The sequence below is a fragment of the Leucoraja erinacea genome, chromosome 3 (genome assembly GCF_028641065.1).
Source record: "Leucoraja erinacea ecotype New England chromosome 3, Leri_hhj_1, whole genome shotgun sequence".
NCBI lineage: Eukaryota > Metazoa > Chordata > Chondrichthyes > Rajiformes > Rajidae > Leucoraja > Leucoraja erinaceus.
The window spans coordinates 4701773-4723249 of NC_073379.1; the positions used below are offsets into that span (position 1 = coordinate 4701773).

The following is a 21477-nucleotide window of genomic DNA, read 5'->3' on the forward strand; positions in this document are numbered from 1 at the left end:
ACATCATTCACCATTGGGAAATCAGGAGGACCCTGCCATCCACCAATGGTAGGGCAGAGGGCTGTTTCGCCCACCAATGGGAAGGCAGAAGATTCCCGCCATACACCAATGAGATGGCTGGAGAATTCAACTGCCAACAAATGGAAGGGGTGCAGCCCACTAATGGGAGGGCAGGAGACTTCACCACCAATGGGATGGTAAGGGGCTGCACCCCCACCGATGGAGTTTGCACTGCCCACTATTCAGAGGGAAACGGTGCAGCCCACCAATGGGAGGAAAGGTGTTTGCAACATCCACCAATGACAGAGAACAAGACCCCTACGCCCACTAATAGGAGGGTGGGAGGATGCCACTGCCCACTAATGGGAGGGAAGGAGTGCAGTCCACAAATGGGAGTCTGTAACATACACTAATGGGAGTGTAGGTGGTCCCCTCAGCCCACCATTGGGGAGTGCTCCCCAGCCCACCAATGGGAGTGTAGGTGGTCCCCCAGCCCACCAATGGGAGTGGTCCCCCAGCCCACCAATGGGAGTGGTCCATGGGAGTGGTCCATCAGCCCACCAATGGGCGGGCGGGAATGTGCAACACCCACCGTCCATGTGGGGTGATGCTGAGTCCCGGGCCGGTGGGACGCTCGCTATAAGATGTGCGAGGTTGGCGGGTGTCTGCAGGCGCTCTGTCCAGGTGCAAGCGGAATTGAAAGCGCAGCGACAGCAGGAACAGCAGAAGCAGACGAGATGCAGCCAGTGAGGAAGGACAAAAAGAACGCGCCGCACAGAGTAACATTTTTTTTAACTCGTTTCTATTTTTCACAATCGCGTTGCTTTGCCAAAGTTGTTACCAAGTAATGATAGGTCTGTTGCATTTTTTTGTTTTCTCTCTTGTAGGGAGAAATGTCGTCGCTTCTTTCATCGACGAGTCTCACCAACAGTCTGTCGTGTTGTCCGATTTTGACTCTCTCCAGCATGTCTGTGGCATGTCGCGACATCCCCGGGCCGGGGGTGGCACGAGGTGTCTGCTGGCTCTCTTGGTGCTTGCACCGACCTCCACCTCTTCCAGCCACGATGCCCGTCGCCAAAGAGATGCCCCTTGGCACAAATAGTTGCAGCATAGCATCACCCTGCCTCGACGGTGCATGCTGCAAACAGATGATTGCTACAATCTTTTTTTCTTTGGACGGTTTTATTTTTAATTAACTCCCTGAGTAAACCCCTTCCATGCTTCTGTTGCATTCTCCGCAATGCATTTCATATTGCTGAGGTGTATAGACTTGCAAGCGTGTGTGCTACGTACTCCCGATCTTCCAAGGCTCATCCAGTTCCAAATTTAAGGAACACGCTCTGTCCACTTGTATCAATTCTCATAATTCGTTCACAACTATTTGGCCGCCTAATGTGTCAATGCACGAAGAAACTTCAGTTCTGATGAGCCCAGCTCTAGATGGCTCTAGGTCTCGATTATATAGTCGCCACGTCTTTTTAAAAATATTTTTACTTTCTAGTATGTTACCTATGTACGCGGTGAATCTTTGTGGTTAAGGTATGTTATGTTATTGTAGGGACTTCTGGAACGTTTAGCGTCCGGGGAGATCATTATTGGAGATGGGGGATTTGTTTTTGCACTTGAGAAGAGAGGATATGTCAAAGCTGGTCCTTGGACTCCAGAAGCAACAGTGGAACATCCAGAGGCAGGTAAGGCTGAACAAGCAAAATTTTGCCCTCGGTACCACTATAAAACGTTTAATACTATTTATCACACATAGATGGCTACTTGCTGTCACAAGGTAGGTTTAATATGTTCAAAGTTGTAATTCAATAATATTAGGTCAAGCCATGGCAATTAGACTATCGAGTTATAAGAAGGGTCTCAACCTGAAACGTCACCCATTCCTTCTCTCCAGAGATGCTGCCTGTCCTGCTGTATTACTCTAGCTTTTTATGTCGATCTTCTGTTTAAACCAGCATCTGCAGTTCCTTCCTACACGTCAAGTTGTCTTATCTTCAGTATAAAATGAATCTTCAATAGGTGATGTTTCAGGTCCCGCTATCCATTTTCTCCAGATGTTGCCTGAACTGCTGAGTTGCTCCAATGCTTTTTGTCTATCTTTAAGATAATTATCTTGGTTAAGACCATTGTATACATTAACAGATTAACATACAATGGAGAACTGTTCTGAGATGCATTTCTTATATTACGTGCAGATGTAAGTAGCATTAACAAAAATATATTTTCTGTCCAAATTACCTGCTATTTAACATAGAAACATGGAGAATAGGTGCAGGAGTAGGCCAATCGCCCCTTCGAGCCTGCACTGCCATTCAATATGATCATGGCTGATCATCCAACTCGGTATCCTGTACCTGCCTTCTCTCCATACCCCCTGATCCCTTTAGCCACAAGGGCCATATCTAACTCCCTCTTAAATATAGCCAATGAACTGGCCTCAACTACCTTCTGTGGCAGAGAATTCCAGAGATTCACCACTCTGTGTGAAAAATGTTTTTCTCATCTCGGTCCTAAAAGGTTTCCCCCTTATCCTTAAACTGTGACCCCTTGTTCTGGACTTCCCCAACATCAGGAACAATCTTCCTGCATCTAGCCTGTCCAACCCCTTAAGAATGTTGTATGTTTCTATAAGATCCCCCCTCAATCTAAATTCTAGCGAGTACAAGCCGAGTCTATCCAGTCTTTCTTCATATGAAAGTCGTGACATCCCAGGAACCAGTCTGGCGAACCTTCTCTGTCTGTACTCCCTCTATGGCAAGAATGTCTTTCCTCAGATTAGGAGACCAAAACTGTACGCAATACTACAGGTGCGTTCTCACCAAGACCCCGTACAACTGCAGTAGAACCTCCCAGCTCCTATACTCAAATCCTTTTGCTATGAATGCAAACATACCATTCGCTTTCTTCACTGCCTGCTGCACCTGCATGCCTACTTTCAATGACTGGTGTACCATGACACCCAGGTCTCGTTGCATCTCCCCTTTTCCTAATCGGCCACCATTCAGATAATAGTCTACTTTCCTGTTTTTGCCACCAAAGTGGATAACCTCACATTTATCCACATTATACTGCATCTGCCATGCATTTGCCCACTCACCCAGCCTATCCAAGTCACCTTGCAGCCTCCTAGCATCCTCACAGCTAACACTGCCCCCAGCTTTGTGTCATCTGCAAACTTGGAGATGTTGCATTCAATTCCCTCGTACAAATCATTTCTATCTATCTATCCATCTCAAATCCATCCGTCCGCCTGCAGTACGGATCCCTTCCTGCCTTTCGATTCGTTGACGGCTGCTCCTTCCTCAGCTTCCAACACACTTCGAAACAATGTTGCAAGACAGGAACACTGAACTTTTCACTGCTGCAGCAGGCAGGGATTTTTTTTAAAGAGGCAGGGCAGTGCTGGAATCTTACTTTTGAGAACGGCTTCAGTTCCATTGGAGGAGATGGCTGTATGGTGGAATATTGGGTTGGGGGATCACACCATTGGGGGAGCAGACCCAACGGGTCTGCACTTGGTCTAGTATATATATAAAACTCAAATCAGTCCGCCTGCAGTACGGATCCCTTCCTGCTTTTCGATTCGTTGACGGCTGCTCCTTCCTCAGCTTCCAACACACTTCGAAACAATGTTGCAAGACAGGAACACTGAACTTTTCACTGCTGCAGCAGGCAGGGATTTTTTTTAAAGAGGCAGGGCAGTGCTGGAATCTTACTTTTGAGAACGGCTTCAGTTCCATTGGAGGAGACGGGTGCAAGGTGGAATATTGGGTTGGGGGAATCACACCATTGGGGGAGCAGACCCAACGGGTCTGCACTTGGTCTAGTCTATATATATATATATATATAAAACTCAAATCAGTCCGCCTGCAGTACGGATCCCTTCCTGCCTTTCGATTTATGCCCGATACTCGCAGATGTCCAATTGGAATGGCCGATGCTCGCAGATGTCCAATCGGAATGGATTCATTTGCGTGTACGGCTGCCGGCTGCATTTCTTCCTTTGATTCATTGCCACGCCCAATCCAGACGCTCAATCTCCGAGATCTTTTCCATTTCGGTAGAGATTTCGCTTTTCATTCTAAGTATCCGCTCCTCATTTCATTTCGTCGTGTTGAAGTACATGTTTTTAATCAAATCCTTCTCTTTCCCCCACCCACCCCCAAGTATTTCAAAAATAAACAGGCTTCTCCATTTACATGTCAGCTTCCAACACACTTTGAAACAAAGTTGCAAGAGAGGAACACTGAACTTTTCACTGCTGCAGCAGGCAGGGGAGGGCTGCAATCTTACATTTGGGAACAGGCTCAGTTCCAATGGAGGAGACGGGTGCATGGTGGAATATTGGGTTGGGGGATCACACCATTGGGGGAGCAGACCCAACGGGTCTGCACTTGGTCTAGTTATTATATAAAAGTCTGTGGCTGCCGCCTGCTGTCCGGCTGCCTTTCTTCCTTTTGATTCGCTGCTCCTTCCTATCAGCTTCCAACACACTTCGAAACAAAGTTGCAAGACAGGAACACTGAACTTTTCACTGCTGCAGCAGGCAGGGGAGGTGCAACTGAGGGAGGCAGGGGAGTGCTGGAAACTTACATTTGGCAACGGCTTCAGTTCCATTGGAGGAGACGGGTGCATGGTGGAATATTGGGTTGGGGGAATCACACCATTGGGGGAGCAGACCCAACTGCACTTGGTCTAGTTAATATATAAAACTCAAACCCATCCGTCCGCCTGCAGTACGGATCCCTTCCTGCCTTTTGATTCGTTGACGGCTGCTCCTTCCTATCAGCTTCCAACACACTTCGAAACAAAGTTGCAAGACAAGAACACTGAACTTTTCACTGCTGCAGCAGGCAGGGGAGGTGCAATTGAGGGAGGCAGGGGAGTGCTGGAAACTTACATTTGGCAACGGCTTCAGTTCCATTGGAGGAGACGGGTGCATGGTGGAATATTGGGTTGGGGGAATCACACCATTGGGGGAGCAGACCCAACGGGTCTGCACTTGGTCTAGTATATCTATAAAACTCTGGGGCCATCCAACCGACTGCCGTCCGGCGCCCTTCCTGCCTTTCAATTCGTGCCCGATACTCGCAGATGTCCAATCGGAATGGCCGATGCTCGCAGATGTCCAATCGGAATGGATCCATTTGCATGTACGGCTGCCGGCTGCATTTCTTCCTTTGATTCATTGCCACGCCCAATCCAGACGCTCAATCTCCGAGATCTTTTCCATTTCGGTAGAGATTTCGCTTTTCTTTCTAAGTATCCGCTCCTCATTACATTTTGTCGTGTTGAAGTACACGTTTTTAATCAAATCCTTCTCCCCCCCCCACACCCAAGTATTTCAAAATTAACTGGCTTCTCCATTTACATGTAGTCTGAAGAAGGGTTTCGGCCCGAAACGTTGCCTATTTCCTTCGCTCCATAGATACTGCTGCACCCGCTGAGTTTCTCCAGCTTGATTGTGTACTCTCCATTTACATCTCAGCTTCCAACACACTTCGAAACAAAGTTGCAAGACAGGAACATTCTGAACTTTTCACTGCTGCAGCAGGCAGGGAAGGTGCCATTGGATTTTTTTTTTAAATCCACTGCTGAGGGAGACAGGGCAGTGCTGGAATCTTACTTTTGGGAACGGCTTCAGTTCCATTGGAGGAGACGGGTGCATGGTGGAATATTGGGTTGGGGGAGCAGACCTCTAGTATGGTCTAGTATATTGTAAATAGCTGGGGTCCCAGCACTGAGCCTTGTGGTACCCCACTAGTCACTGCCTGCCATTGTGAAAATGACCCGTTTACTCCTACTCTTTGCTTCCTGTCTGCCAGCCAGTTCTCTATCCACATCAATACTGAACCCCCAATACCGTGTGCTTTAAGTTTGTATACTAATCTCTTATGTGGGACCTTGTCGAAAGCCTTCTGAAAGTCCAGATATAACACATCCACTGGTTCTCCCTTATCCACTCTACTAGTTACATCCTCGAAAAATTCTATAAGATTCGTCAGACATGATTTACCTTTTATAAATCCATGCTGACTTTGTCCAATGATTTCACCACTTTCCAAATGTGCTGCTATCCCATCTTTAATAACTGACTAGCATTTTCCCCACTACCGATGTTAGACGAACTGGTCTGTAATTCCCTGTTTTCTCTCTCTCTCTCCCTTTTTAAAAAGTGGGGTTACATTAGCTACCCTCCAGTCCTCAGGAACTTTAGACAAGTGTTGATGTTATTTATATGGTCCAGGATAATGCAATTCAATGTTTTGTTTTAATTATATAGTGAGGCAGCTGCATCGTGAATTCCTCCGAGCAGGTTCCACAGTCATGCAGACATTCACTTTTTATGCAAGTGATGACAAGTTGATGAACAGAGGGAATTATGTGCAACAAAAGATTTCAGTAAGTACTGTGTTTTTCAATGCTAGTTTACAAATTTCTGGCTAGCTCAATAGCTATGTAGATGGTTCATAACTAAATAGTATGATTGTAGATCATTTTGGATATTTTTTTAAACTTTTTCTTCTTGCAAGAACTTAAAAGAAATGCCTTGGCGTTTTGGAGATGTAATCAAAAATAAGGAATACCAGAATCAAAAGATTGTATTGGGAAGGGTGACTAAAATCTTGAAAGTGATAGAATTGAAGTCTGAAACGGTGTCCCGACCTGACTCGTCACCTATCCATGTTACTCCAGCATTTTGTGTCTTTCTTTGGTAAACCAGCATCTGCAATCTGCAAATGGATCTAGAAACATAGAAAATAGGTGCAGGAGTAGGCCCTTTGAGCCAGCACTGCCATTCAATATGATCATGGCTGATCATCCAAAATCAGTACCCTGTTCCTGCTTTCTCCCCATATCCCTTGATTCTGTTAGTCCTAAGAGCTAAATCTAACTCTCTTGAATGAATTGGAGAAAAAAAGTAGGTAAGTATAAGGCACAGATGTCTGAGAGAAATATGACCAAGTACAGTCACAAAGTATGGAGGGAAGAATAATAGGAGAAGATACCAATTTAAATAAAGATCAAAATGTTTTTTTTAATTATGGGTTAATAATTGGAAAGAAATTGATACTTAAATTTTGGAAAAATACAACCACACCAACTGTTAAAATGTGGATTAGGAATATGATGGACATAGCACGCCTTGAAGAAATGAGACTCCGACTAATAGATAAATATGACCAATTCTTAAGGAGTTGGTCTCCTTTCATCGACTTTTTGGAATCATGTGATGCAGCGGTACCGTAAAGATTGCTGATTTCAGTTCATGACGCGGATAGATCTACATCTCCGAATACAGATTTGAAAAATTCTCTTTTAAGGGGCCTTCTCTTCTATTTCTACTTTCCACTTTCTCTCTTCCTTTTTTTATTTTTTATATACACACTTCACGTTTTTCTACTCTCTACCATCTATTTTTCCACTTTTTCCCCTTTCTATTGTTTTCTTTTTCTTGTCCTGCTTACTTCCTTCTTATAACATAAAACTAGAGGTTGTACATAGAATGGATTACGGTATTACATAGTTGGCACCTAAAATTAGGTTCCACTGTACTGTTTTGTGCTGTATTAACTTCTAATAAAATAAACAAAAAAACAAAGTATGGAGGGAAAGTATTTGATACATCCTTAAAAAATAGATAAGAAAGCCTGACTTTGAGCAGTGTGTTCTGTGTGAAAGTTATTAGTTGAGTATTCATTGTCATTTGTCTGTTAGTTATGTTCAATTTTTTCGTCTTTTAATTGTATAACGTAGTTGATTGTATTGTTAGTTAAGTTCAGTTTTTACTTGCGGTCTGCAGATACTTTAATGCTTTGCTCTTCCGCCTTATAACCATTGTGCTTGAGTAAAAAGTTTTCAACGCTGTAACTGGACTCGGCGAATCATTGAGAATTCAGTGACCCTAAGGAAAGTCGGGCAATGTACAAGAGGGGCAAAGTCGGGATCAAAGGGTTAGATAGTTTGTAGGTCTCAGAGGTGAAGAGATACAAGCAGTATGAGGGAAATGTTCACTAAACTGACATGATTTTCTGTGCACAAGGCTGGATGGACTTGAGTTAAGTTGGTCCTTGTGCTAGCTTGCTTCCGTCGGCACATCTGTAATTCCTTGTTGATTTCCTAAACTAATGGTAAATTATACTTGGCTTTTTTTTTTAAACTGCTCGATTTTCTCTTCCTCTCTCAGGGCAACAAGGTGAATGAAGCTGCGTGTGACATTGCTAGGGAGGTGGCCAATGAAGGCGATGCCCTAGTTGCTGGTGGAGTCAGCCAAACACCTTCCTACCTGAGCAACAAAAGTGAGACTTTAGTTAAGGCCATCTTCAGAAAGCAGCTGGATGTTTTTGTCAAGAAGAATGTCGACTTCCTTATTGCTGAGGTATGTGATCTTTGCACTTAATTAGATCTCTTAAGTGTTTATTTTCTTTATTTAAAAAATGCCAATATGTCGGTTGTGCACACTGCAATGATGCTGAATATTTGGACTACTTTTGTTACTGTCTTTATTTTAGTAAGACACTGCCTAGCAGCCTAATTACTTGACCGTGTGAATATGCCTGGTTGAATAATTGCGGGTTTCTGCAATTATTCTTGACTGCTTATTGCTGTTACTCATTAAACTCTTGCATTTCCCGTACAAGCAAGTTGAAGTGTCTTACAATAGCAACTAAAGCTCTTATTCCCTTGCATGGTAAGTGCGCGTCAATTTTCGAAGTTATTCTTGCCTTCCGCCAGATTGTTCCAGTTACTTGGTTATGGGTTTTTTTTAATGAACACAACGGTTAATGTTTTCCTCTGGGACGGTGTTCTGGCGGTGGTGGCCTGAGTCCGGGGTTCGGCCACGGGCCAGCGGCTGCGTCTGCGTCTGCAGGACTGGTGGGCGGCAGCTTCAACCACCCCGGGCCGCGGTGTTTGAGCCGCGGGACTGATTTATAACATCGCCCGGGGGGTATCGCCTCAGCGCAGAGGGAGAAGAAGAGGGAAGAGACTGCAGACCTAAGACGTTTGCCTCCATCACAGTGAGGAGATGCTGGGTGGATGTTAATATGTTTTTATTGTATTATATGTATGACTGCTGCAATTTCGTTCAGACTTCGGTCTGAATGACAATAAAGGCTATCTATCTATCTTAATTCAAAGTGCCATTTTTGCGGTTTACTTGTGGTCCACTAATCAGTCGTGGCTTAGAATGTGGTTTCATTTCATAGTTTGACTTTTTTTTTTAATAGCTGCCAGCCATCACACACAACGCTTCTTAAAAGAAGTTAACAACCTACTTAACCAGTCTATAAATATTAAAGTTTCAGCTGTGAAGTGCACAATATGTGTGTAAAATGGCTTAACGAAGATTGAGACAAGCACAATTTAGTGACCAAGCCCTGGGGTACTGGTAACCTCTGGAATGAAGCACTAATCAGATTGTTGGTGAGGGATGATCATCCCAAATATTCTAAGAATGTGGCAATTTCCTACTGAAGAAGAGCTCTATCAACTGTTTGAGGACCCAACAGGAGGTCCAGAAGAATTAAAGAGGAGTGCAAAGGTAAGGTGAAAAAAATATTGCTGTAAAGTAGCATAGGCCAAACATATTTGTACATGAAGAAAAATAATTATTATAATAAATACTTGCATTACCACAAAAATATGTCATTTATGAAGCAGTGATTATTTTTTTTGGGTCAAATTACGCTGGTTGTGTAAGAAAGAAACTAAACGATAATTTTAATTGCCCGCGTTATCATCTTGTGCTTCCTGTTTGAAGGCAAAACTCCTACTTGTAGAAGGGCATAGCACGGGCCAATAATGATCAGAAAACACTCGCTCCACACAAGCAAGGTAATAGCAGATTTATTCGGGAAGGTGAGTGTGCAGTGTTGGGGTATGGAGGGGTACCTACCAGATCAACATGGTCATGATCTAGATGTTACATCAAGGCTGTGTAGGTACAGAGGAGCTGTTAATGCACTTATTTATATGCCTGCAGGCCAATTCCTTTGCAACAAACAAAATGTCATTGCCCTCTGTGCAACACATGACAAATCGATTACACTATTTCATGATTAGAGATATTGTCTCATTTGGATGCAAACAAGTCCAGGTCCTCTGGATTATTCCATTTATGCTCGGGTTCACAGTGCTTTCCTGCAGAAACAGCACTCTAACCAGAACAGATGTGCTATTGTACTGACTGTTCTATTCTCAAGAAGAAAATAGTTCAGTAACACAATGAAGACCATTACTTAGCCCAAGAGCCAGCCATCGCCCATTTGATCAGACTGATGCTGAGGAAGATGTGCAGAGTGGCCTGTGAATCGGTTAGCAATCATAGAAACATAGAAAATAGGCGCAGGAGTAGGGCCATTCGGCCCTTCAAGCCTGCACCGCCATTCAATATGATCATGGCTGATCATCCAACTCGGTATCCTGTACCTACATCGTTGTTCTTACATCTAGCCTGTTAAATCCCTTAAGAACTTTATACGTTTCTACAAGATATCCTTTCATCCTTCTAGTCCAGTGAATATGCCCAGTCGATACATTCTTTACATTGACGGTGCTGGGGTAGATATTGTTGAAAGCTTCAAATTGCTCGGAGAAATTATCACCAGCAACGTGCCCTGGACTAGCCACATCGAAGCAATGACAAAGAAAGCGCATCAGCGCCTCTACTTCCTTAGGTTTAGAAAGTTCGCCAGGTCCCCAACAACCCTCGCCAAATTCTCCACTGGATGCATGAAAGGAGGCCCCACGTGCTCATTAATATCTGTAGCCTAAATGCTGAAGAGCTTCTTGCCTTGACGCACTGCACCAGAAGATAAGTGTTAACCAGAAGCACAAACCGTGGGAACAGCAGGAGCTCCTTGCGGAAATCCCCATTAGTGTTATGGGGTTGAGTTCTCGTATTTGCACATGAAGAACGGTTGCATGAAAGGGATTCAGAGGACCAGATGTACCAAATAGACACTGTGTAAAGTTCTATCAATTCTCCACCCAAAATGTGGAGAATGAGGTAATGTTTCATTTTCCCTGTTGGTCTACAGACATTCCTGTGAGACGGAGGAGATTTACCACCTCCCTTGGGCTCTCCAAGAATTAAGAATGCACTGGGCATCCATGGAATTCTAGAAGTCCCAATACATTTAAAGTCAATTGATCCTGAAGAGGATTGTTTGCCTTTTACTGTAAAACCTTATAAACATCATTTTGGACTTTTCACTTGAGGACTAGGAGGACTGAAGTTCCCTTGCTCAGCTACCAGGTTCAAACGTGGAATCAAATGGCTTTTGCTCTTTCCCTTCACTCCACCCTGCCCCTGCAATTTGAGTCCTGTGGTTGATGCATTTGATTTGGTGAACTTAATGCACACTCTACCATATTTTCGCTAATGGTGTGGCTCTATTTTGAATTCTGATTTGCATTGTATGCTAACAAAAATTGGCCAATATCATGCAGCTGCACTCCAGGAAAGGAAATTCAAGGCGTAAAGTAGGAATGATCAGTTGGCACACCATTAATTAATATGGAACTAACAGTGACTGAATAGGAAAGGGCAGCAGTGACATTAATGTAGGCAGTGGTTTGTCTACATTCAATGCACTGGTCAGTATGAACCCACCTGTTATCCATAGATACTGTTCAATTACACTTGTTTGTAACCTCACACTGCAAGCACTAGACCTTTGAATTAAATGTATTTGTTTTTATCATCTTATAATCGTCTGTGTTCATTGTGCAAGAAAAGGAAATATTTTCTCCATGAGTGGCTCTGGGTGTTTGGTGTGTCCTGTTTGGTATGTATTGATAAATCACACTTTCATTGTTGAATTGGTGGTTATTGAAAGTTGCTCGTAGATTTGTCAGACAGATTGCATCATCCTTTATCATGCCCAGAAGGATTTGCGCTCCATTCGAGTTGGAGGATGTCCCACACCATAGCTACCTTCCATTTTCTGTCTGTCACACCAACATTACCAAAGCAGGTTGCCATAATATTTGAAAGAGCACCACTTTCAGTAACACTGTAAATTTTCCTTTTTGGTGAACCTTCTTATTTAATCCAGTTAATTAGTTGCTATTAATGTGACTGCATTTTGATAAAAACTAGAATTAAACTTCAGTATGTAGTTTTTTACTAGTGCAAATATTCAAAGTAGATTTTAATTTTGAGATGCAGCTTAGTTTAGATTCTGTGCCGTCCAGCGATCACCCCATACTACTACGATCGCACTATCCTACACACAAGGGACACTTTACCAGCGCCAATTAACCTACAATCCTGCACGTCTTTGGAGTATGGGAGGAAACCAGTACACCCTGGGAATGCTCACAGGCAGAATGTACAGACAGCACCCGTAGTCGGGATAGAACCTGGACCTCTGGTGCTGTAAGGCAGCAACTCTACCGCTGCGCCACCGTACCACCCTACAGGCAAAACCTATGTTTCCAGTGTACACCAATTTCAGTGATCTTATTCACAAAGGTGGTGTGGAATAGCAGACTAATAAAAATTATGATAATCTCACAAAATGGTCATAAAGAACCAAGATTGCATGTCTGACTATAATCCAAATCTTCAGTAGAAATTTGGAGTAACTAAAGATTTTTTTTTTTTTTTTAGCAAAATAACATTTCAAATTGAAAAGTAGGCAGATGTCACAATGTAGTACGCAAACAGACAATGTGTGACCTTCTGCCTCCTCCCTTCCTGCTATCCAGTAACTGACTACTCCTTCCAGTGAAGCAGCAATATATCTGTGCTTCTTTTACCTTGCAGTACTGGAGTCTGCTCACAATGTGGTCTCCTGTACATTGGGGAAACTAAAGTAAGACTGGGTGCCAGCTTGCAGTACATCTGCATTCGGACTGCTGGATGTAAATTCTGCCTGCTATCACCTCACATTTTAGTTCTTCCGGTTAGCACGCAACCAAAGCTTATTCGCTGTACCTCGGCACACGTGACCACAAACTAAACTTGACTCAGCTCAACTTTAAACTCTGTCACCCGAGCTCCACTGGGAGTATCCAGTACACAAGCGGAATGCTTTTGAGGTGTGGGAGGAAATGGGGGCACACAAGTGAATCACAGGGAGAATTTGCAAACTCCACACACACAAAGGGCCAGTGTAGTAGCAACCTCGATTACCAGGAGCTGTGCCACAACTTTCACTTCAGCTTTAGGTTTATTTCATTTCTAATATTTGGGCCAGTTGATGAAACTGTTCCCTCTTTACAGCACTATGAATCAATTTATTTGTCCAAACACAAGTCTACATTTTTTTTGCTTGATGGATCGAAATATTTAAAATCATACAGATGCACAATGCAATGACTTCTGACTAATGCTTTGTTTACATCAGCTGGCTGGTAATACAAGGCCATGGTTTTTGTTGGAAAACCCTTTTGTGGAACAATCTTACTGCTGGCAGCTTGTTCCTGGTAAACAGAATTGTATATTGGTCCCTGTGCTTAAATATTGTTGCTCTCTCTATCTCTTGTAGTACTTTGAACATGTAGAGGAGGCGGAATGGGCAGTTCATGTTATGAAGGAGTCTGGCAAAGCTGTCGCTGCCACATTGTGCATTGGCCCAGAAGGTGATATGGCCGGGGTATCAGCTGGGGACTGTGCTGTCCGACTTGTAAAAGCAGGTGAGGCAGTACCTCCAACTTTTCATTTCTGGTCTTTAGCAAACCATCTGCCTCTCAAACCTCCCTTGCCCAAATCTGCCTATCACTCGAAGATAGACACAAAATACTGGAGTAACTCAGCAGAGCCAGCAGCATCTCTGGAGCGAAGGAATGGGTGATGTTTCGGGTTGAGGCCCTTTTTCAGACCCGCCTATCGCTCGCCAGGCTTAGCCCTGCCTCTCTATTTCCAGCTTTCTCTATCAATCAGGCATGGTGGCACGTCGGTAGAGTTGCAACCTTGCAGTCTGAAGAAAGGTCCCATCCTAAAATGTCACCCATTCCTTTTTCTCCAGAGATGCGGAGTTACTCCAGCTTTTCTGTCCATCTCCTGCATTGAACTGCAAGTAGTGCAGCTAATATTCAATGCCAGTATGTATAAATCTACAGGATGGATTTTCGGTGTGTTAGATCATTGAATTCTCGATGATTCTCTTGAGTTTAGTGGTAGCATTTTAAAACTTTCAGGCACAGAGCTTGAATACTGGGGCGGCATTGTGGCTCAGCAGTAAGCTACCTTACAGTGCCAGAGACCCGGGTTCGATCCTGACTACGGGTGCTGCCTGTATGAAAATTGTACGTTTTCCCCATAAGCATGTGGGATTTCACCCAAGGCAAGGCTAGGCTAGTTTATTTGTATAGCACTTTTCAACAACAAGGTAATTCAAAGTGCTTTACATAAAACATTAAAAGCATTGGAAAGAAACACATATAAAATGACATTTAGATGTAAAATGATTATTAGATTATTCAGATAAAATAATTACAAAATTAAAAGCAATCAAATAAACTATTTAAAATAGAATAAAACCAGGAATAGAAGTTGCAGTGAAGTATAGGTAATTAATAAATTGTATTGTTTACTGAAAGGCCTTCAGTCTAGATTTAAAAGAGCTGAGAGTTGCAGCAGACCTGCAGTTTTCTGGGAGTTTGTTCCAGATATGGTGGATAAAAACTAAATGCTGCCTCTCCATGTTTAGTTCAGACTCTGGGGACACAGAGCAGACCTGTCCCAGACTATCTGAGAGGTCTGGGTGATTCATAGCTAAGCAGAAGATCAAAAATGTATTTTGGCCCTAAACCATTCAGTGCTTTGTAAACCAACAGTATTATTTTGAAATCAATTCTTTGACAGACAGGAAGCTAGTGTAAACACCTCCGAACTGGAGTAATGTGATCTACTTTTTTGGTCTTAGTGAGGACTTGAGCAGCAGCGTTCTGAATTAACTGCAGCTGTCTGATCGACTTTTTAGGGAGACCTGTAAAGACACTGTTACGGTAGTCGAGCCTGCTGAAGATAAATGCATGGACAAGTTTTTCCAAATCCTGCTGAGACACAAGTCCTTTAATCCTTGATATATTCTTTAGGTGATAGTAGGCTGACTTTATGACTGTTTTTATGTGGCTGTTGAAGTTCAGGTCCGAGTCCATGACTACTAAGTTTCTGGCTTGGTTTGTTGTTTTTAGCATTACCATTTGAAGCTGGGTGCTAACTTTTAATCGTTCTTTCTTGGCTCCAAAAACAATGATTTCAGTTTTTTCTTTGTTTAATTGGAGAAAATTCTGGTTCATCCAATCGTTGATTTGCTCAATGCATCTACTCGGTGCTTGTATTGGACTATAGTCTCCTGGTGATATTGTTGTGTAGATTTGTGTGTCGTCTGCGTAACTATGGTAACATATTTTGATGGTTTTCATGATCCGAGCCAGTGGAAGCATGTAGATGTTAAACAGAAGAGGTCCCAGAATGGAGCCCTGGGGAACTCCACATGTAATTTTAGATAAAGATGTGTAGGTTAATTGGATTGAATAAATTTTATTAGCCAAGTATGTATACATACAAGGAATTTGCCTCGGTGTCATTGTCCCCAGTGTGTAGAATAGAACTAGCGTAATGGTGGTGGACTCGGTGGGCCAAAGGGTCTGTAACTCTAAATAAACTAAAATACTATTGGTGTGCAGCACGGTACAGAAAAATAAAGAAACTATTGATGCAAATACTAGTTACATTTTCTCGAGGATCAGATGGTATCTCCCATGTCTCTCTACTGATTGGGGGCACCATTCAAAATCATGTCTATTTTTGATTGGTTTAGTTCCAACCAGCAGGGTGTTTGTAACAAGAATGGCACAGTCCCGTTTGTGGCAATAGCATTCTTTAATCATTAGACAAAGTTTCACTTGCACCTCCAACCTTATCTGTTGTCAGTGTGGACTCCTGTATATCGGTGAGACCAAGCGCAGGCTGGGTGACTGTTTCGCCGAACGCCTCCGCTCCGTCCGCCTTGGCCTAAGCGATCTCCCCGTCGCCAAACAATTTAACTCCCACACTGACCTTTCTATCCTGGGACAACTCCACTGTCATTTCTCTTTCCCTTAATTATGTTTAATAGTGTCAGGTGATGTAAAACCACAGTAGAAATTATGAAGGACAACTCTGGATTCGGGATTCCGAGGTACTTGGCTGCATCACATGAATCGTACAGTCTGGTAATAATAGCCAATGCAAGATAATAGTCGAATAAATATCAGAGGTCTCACCTTCTGTAGTTGGAACATCTGAGGTGCGAATGAGCCAATTAAGAGGGGTAAAATTCTGGCACAATTAAAATCATTAAATATGGATATTGCTTTCCTACAAGAGACACATTTGAAACGACAAACTCAGATCAGATTAAGGGAAAATTGGATAGGTCAAACCTATTACTCCTCATTCACCTCTAAAGCAAGAGGCACGGCCATTATAATTCGGAAGGGTATACCTTTTAAATTAAAGAAATCCATATCTGATAAAGAGGGAAGATATGTTATAGTCACGGGAGAAATTTACAATACACCATTAACTATGATAAATATTTACGTGCCTAATTTTGATAACCCACAATTTATTAGGAAAATAATGGATTTAATCGCAGAGCATAATTATCAAAATATAATAATGGGGGGAGATTTTAACTGTGTTATAGACCCATACTTAGATAAATCAATAAAGCTAGGGAAGCGTCTTGTTAAAACTAAGACCTGTGAATTTTTAAATACTTGCATAAAAAATAATAACATAGCTGATGTTTGGAGAATAGCAAATCCAAGTGGTAGGGAAGAACCCTGGACTTTCATGTGACATGTGGGGATACTAACAAGGATGTTACTTAATTAATAGGTCATTCTGTTTGCTTTGTGTTTCTTTAATTGCACTGCTTGTACACTTCCCAGTTTTCTGCTCACTCGGTATTGTAATTAGAGAAAGACACAAAATGCTGGAGGAACAGCAGGTTAGACAGCATCTTATGGAACGTGGATAAATGATATTTCGGGTCGGAAGAGAGAAGATTTGGCTTTTTGCTTGCTGATGGGAGAGTTCGATAACTTGCTGAAATGTTTACAGGAAAAATGAATTCAGAGCATTACGAGCTACGTATCCAACTCTTCGATACTGCGTGTATCCAGACTTTATTGGGTTTTTCCATTCAACCTGAGCAGTTAGCATGGTGGTTGTGGAACGTAGGAAGTTGAATTGTATCAAATACAATTCTTGATCAGTAAGGGTGTCGGGGTTGATGGGGAGAAGGCAGGAGAATGGGGTTAGGAGGAAGAGAGATGGATTAGCCATGATTGAATGCAGAGTAGACTTGATGGACCAAATGACCTAATTCTGCTCCTATAACTTGTGAACAAATAGTTCCAAGGTGTAACAAAATTATGACCAAACAATTGGTACAAATTACCTATCTTGCTGTATTGTAAAAAATGGAACTTCCTTCTTTTGACAGTTCTTTTTAGCCAATGTAAGAATTATGAAATTTAGTTATTGCCAATTTTCTTTTTTCCCTCTTGCTAAATGACCCAATTCTGATTTTCTAGGTGCTGACATCGTTGGAGTGAACTGCCATTTTGACCCAGCCACTTGCCTTAAAACAGTGAAACTTATGAAGGAAGGATTGGAAGCTGCAAAACTAAAGGCACACTTGATGGTGCAGCCTCTTGCCTTTCATACACCTGACTGCAGCAAGCAGGGATTCATTGATCTACCAGAGTTTCCATTTGGTAAAGTTTACCTTTCATTCTTTAATGCCTTCTGCTGAAATTGAATAAGATTAGGCAGAGTTTGTTGTTACGGGTCACATTATTGATTAGTGCGGGTGACGAGGGTTATGGGGAGAAGGCAGGAGAATGGGGTTAGGAGGGAGATATAGATCAGCCACAATTGAATGGCGGGGTAGACTCGATGGGCCAAACGGTCTAACTCTGCTCCTATCACATTTTACCTTATGTCACAGTGAAATTCATTATTTTATATACCATACACAAAGTGTGCAAAGAGGCACATATCGGGTGCAGACAAAGTTACAAAGTGATCAATATAGTCCACAATGGTCCTTCTTTGTTCTCCGCGACCCCCCCCCCCTCCGGGCACGCCAAGTCTCAAATTAGAATCGGGCCCTTGCTACTTCTCTTCTTCTCTAACTTAATAGCGTATTACTATTACCTGATAATAATCTGGAGCAGAGTGAAAGAGGAATTTTTTTTTTATTTTTTTTTTTAAGGATCTATGATAGCAAATATAGAATGTTTTATCAGTGGCAGAATAGGAATAAAGGCCTAGACTATTTTCTAAATGGGGAGAGAATCCAGAAATCGGAGGTGCCTTGGGAGTGCTGGTGCAGGATTCCCAAAAAGTTAATCTGCAAGTCGAATCCGTAGTAAAGAAAGCAAACTCAGTGCTAGCGTTTATTTCAAGAGGGCTGGAATACAAAAACAGGGATGCAATGCTGAGATCTATAAGGTGCTGGTAAGGCCACATTTGGCATATTGTAAGCAATTTATGGCACCATATCTGAGGAAGGATGAGCTGGCTGTGGAGAGGGTGCAAAGGAGGTTTGCAAGAATGATCCCAGGAATGAGTGGGTTAACGTATGATGTGCATTTGACAGCACTGGGCCTGTACTCGCTGCAGTTTAGAAGAATGAGAGGGGGACCTCATTGAACCATACCGAGTAGTGTAAGGATTTGATGTGTAGAAGGCGTTTCCACTAGTGGGAGAGTCTAGGACTAGAGGACTTTTCAGAATGGCAGGCAGTGACTAGTGGGGTACCGCAAGGCTCGGTGCTGGGACCCCAGCTATTTACAATATATATTAATGATTTGGACGAGGGAATTGAATGCAACATCTCCAAGTTTGCGGATGACATGAAGCTGGGGGGCAGTGTTAGCTGTGAGGAGGATGCTAGGAGATTGCAAAGTGACTTGGGTAGGCTGGTTGAGTGGGCAAATGCATGGCAGATGCAGTGAGGTAAATGTGAGATTATCCACTTTGGTGGCACAAACAGGAAAGCAGACTATTATCTGAATGGTGGCCAATTAGGAAAAGGGGAGATGCAACGAGACCTGGGTGTCATGGTACACCAGTCATTGAAAGTAGGCATGCAGGTGCAGCAGGCAGTGAAGAAAGCGAATGGTATGTTAGCATTCATAGCAAAAGGATTTGAGTCTAGGAGCAGGGAGGTTCCACTGCAGTTGTACAGGGTCTTGGTGAGACCACACCTGCCATATTGCGTACCGTTTGGGCCTCCTAATCTGAGGAAAGACATTCTTGCCAGTTTCACCAGACTGATTCCTGGGATGTCAGGACTTTCATATGAAGAAAGACTGGATCGACTCGGCTTGTACTCGCTAGAATTTAGAAGATTGAGGGGGGATCTTATAGAAACGTACAAAATTCTTAAGGGGTTGGACAGGCTAGATGCAGGAAGATTGTTCCTGATGTTGGGGAAGTCCAGAACAAGGGGTCACGGTTTAAGGGTAAGGGGGAAATCTTTTAGGACCGAGATGAGAAAAACCTTTTTCACACAGAGAGTGGTGAATCTCTGGAATTCTCTGCCACAGAAGGTAGTTGAGGACAGTTCATTGGCTATATTTAAGAGGGAGTTGGATGTGGCCCTTGTGGCTAAAGGGATCAGGGGGTATGGAAAGAAGGCAGATACAGGATACTGAGTTAGATGATCAGCCATAATCATATTGAATGGCGGTGCAGACTCGAAGGGCTGAATGGCCTACTCCTGCACCTATTTTCTATGTTTCTAGAGGTCCTAGCCGCAGAATTAAAAGACGTTCCTTCAGGAAGGAGATGAGGACAAATTTCTTTAGTCAGAGGGTGGTGAATCTGAGGAATTCTTTGCCACGGAAGGCTGTGGAAGCCGTCAATGGATATTTTTAAGGCAGAGATAGATAGATTCTTGATTAGTAAAGGTGTCAAGGTTATGGGGATAAGGCAGGAGAATGGGGTAAGGAGGGAGAGATAGATCAGCCATAATTGAATGGCAGAGTAGACGAGCCGAATGGCCTAATTCTGCCCCTATCACTAATGCCTTGTAATATTATGGCAAAACAAATGATATTGTCAATGGCTGCGAACTTGCTGGGGGTTTTAATAATTTAAGTTGGTCTTGAAATAACTTATCAGAAAGTGCGAATGTTGAGTGGCCTAATTCTGTGCCTATAACTTGTTAATCCCGTTAAAGTCTGTTACTCCTGCTGGGCCTAAATGCTCATGCAGTTATTAACCAAGCCTGAATTTGCTCAGTATCTATAATTGGATAAGATCAGATATTTTTAGTCCAGCATCAATGTGCAGCGTAGTGATTTCATAGGTGTTGGAAAAATGTGCCTTGCTAATTTTTTTTATTTTTAAAGCTCTGGAACCACGAATTGCCACCAGATGGGACATGCATAAATATGCAAGGAATGCGTATGATCTGGGCATCAGATACATTGGTGGCTGCTGTGGCTTTGAGCCTTATCACATTCGGGCCATTGCAGAAGAATTGGCAACTGAGAGGGGCTTCCTGCCAGCAGGTTCAGAGAAACATGATGCCTGGGGCAGTTGTCTTGCCATGCACACAAAGCCATGGGTGCGAGCAAGGTATGTGATGAGTGTGTGTTCTTTCTTTTCATTTAATTTTGTGCACTTATTTGAAGTCAGAATTACCTGCACAGGTAATGTTTTTTGGAGAGACGGAGCAAACCTTGTCTGTCGGTAAACTGACTGGATAACACGCAACAAAAAAGCTTTTCACTGTACCTCTGTACACGTGACAATAAACTAAACCAAAACCCTTTATTAATAATTAAGCTATCATCCTTGCTGCAACCAAATACAATCCATAGAATTTCATAATCGAGTTCCTATTCTGATCTTATCTCCACTTCTGAAAACGTTCTAAACCAGCAGCTTGCAAGAAAATTGTGTGCCTGGTACCTCATCATATTAAGCATTTTCCTTGAATTGTTTTGCAGAGCTCAGCGGGCATATTGGGAGAAAATGTTGCCTGCCACTGGCCTACCATATTCACCTTCCTTCTCAAAGCCAGACAGCTGGGGTGTGACCAAAGGAGATGAAGTGCTCATTCAACAAGTTGAAGTGACATCTAATGATCAACTGAAAGAGATGTTTGAGAAGCAGAAGAGATTTGCTGGAATCGTAGCATAATTTTTACTCTGTAATAACCAAAAGACCAAATAAGCAAATAAAAGCTTGACCCGGTGAATGTCATTTTGTATTTTAATGAGCTTGCCTGAATAGATAGTGAATCGTTTTTGTTAACATTCTGCCTCCAGTGTAAAATGCTGGGAGTAGCCATGGAGGTCTGGGAAATGCTACTATCTCTAATCTGATTTTACATCATCACATAACGAGGTCTTCATAGCCTTGCTCCAATGTAATGACGGGGACAGACCTAATTACAAGACCTGGAGCACTCAACATTTTTGGTGTGATTTCTGGGAGGACAA

The 21477-nt window shown here is 42.8% G+C and overlaps 1 protein-coding gene across 1 annotated transcript; it reads left to right on the forward strand.

Annotated features, from left to right (window-relative positions):
* Positions 1 to 538: 538 nt before the first annotated feature.
* Positions 539 to 21238, forward strand: LOC129694867 (betaine--homocysteine S-methyltransferase 1-like). The gene is given in 9 exon segments (XM_055631627.1): positions 539 to 628; positions 630 to 779; positions 1559 to 1691; positions 6290 to 6408; positions 8195 to 8386; positions 13506 to 13653; positions 17551 to 17733; positions 20380 to 20608; positions 20983 to 21238. Coding segments are annotated over 9 exon segments (1437 nt in total). The 3' UTR covers positions 21176 to 21238.
* Positions 21239 to 21477: the final 239 nt, after the last annotated feature.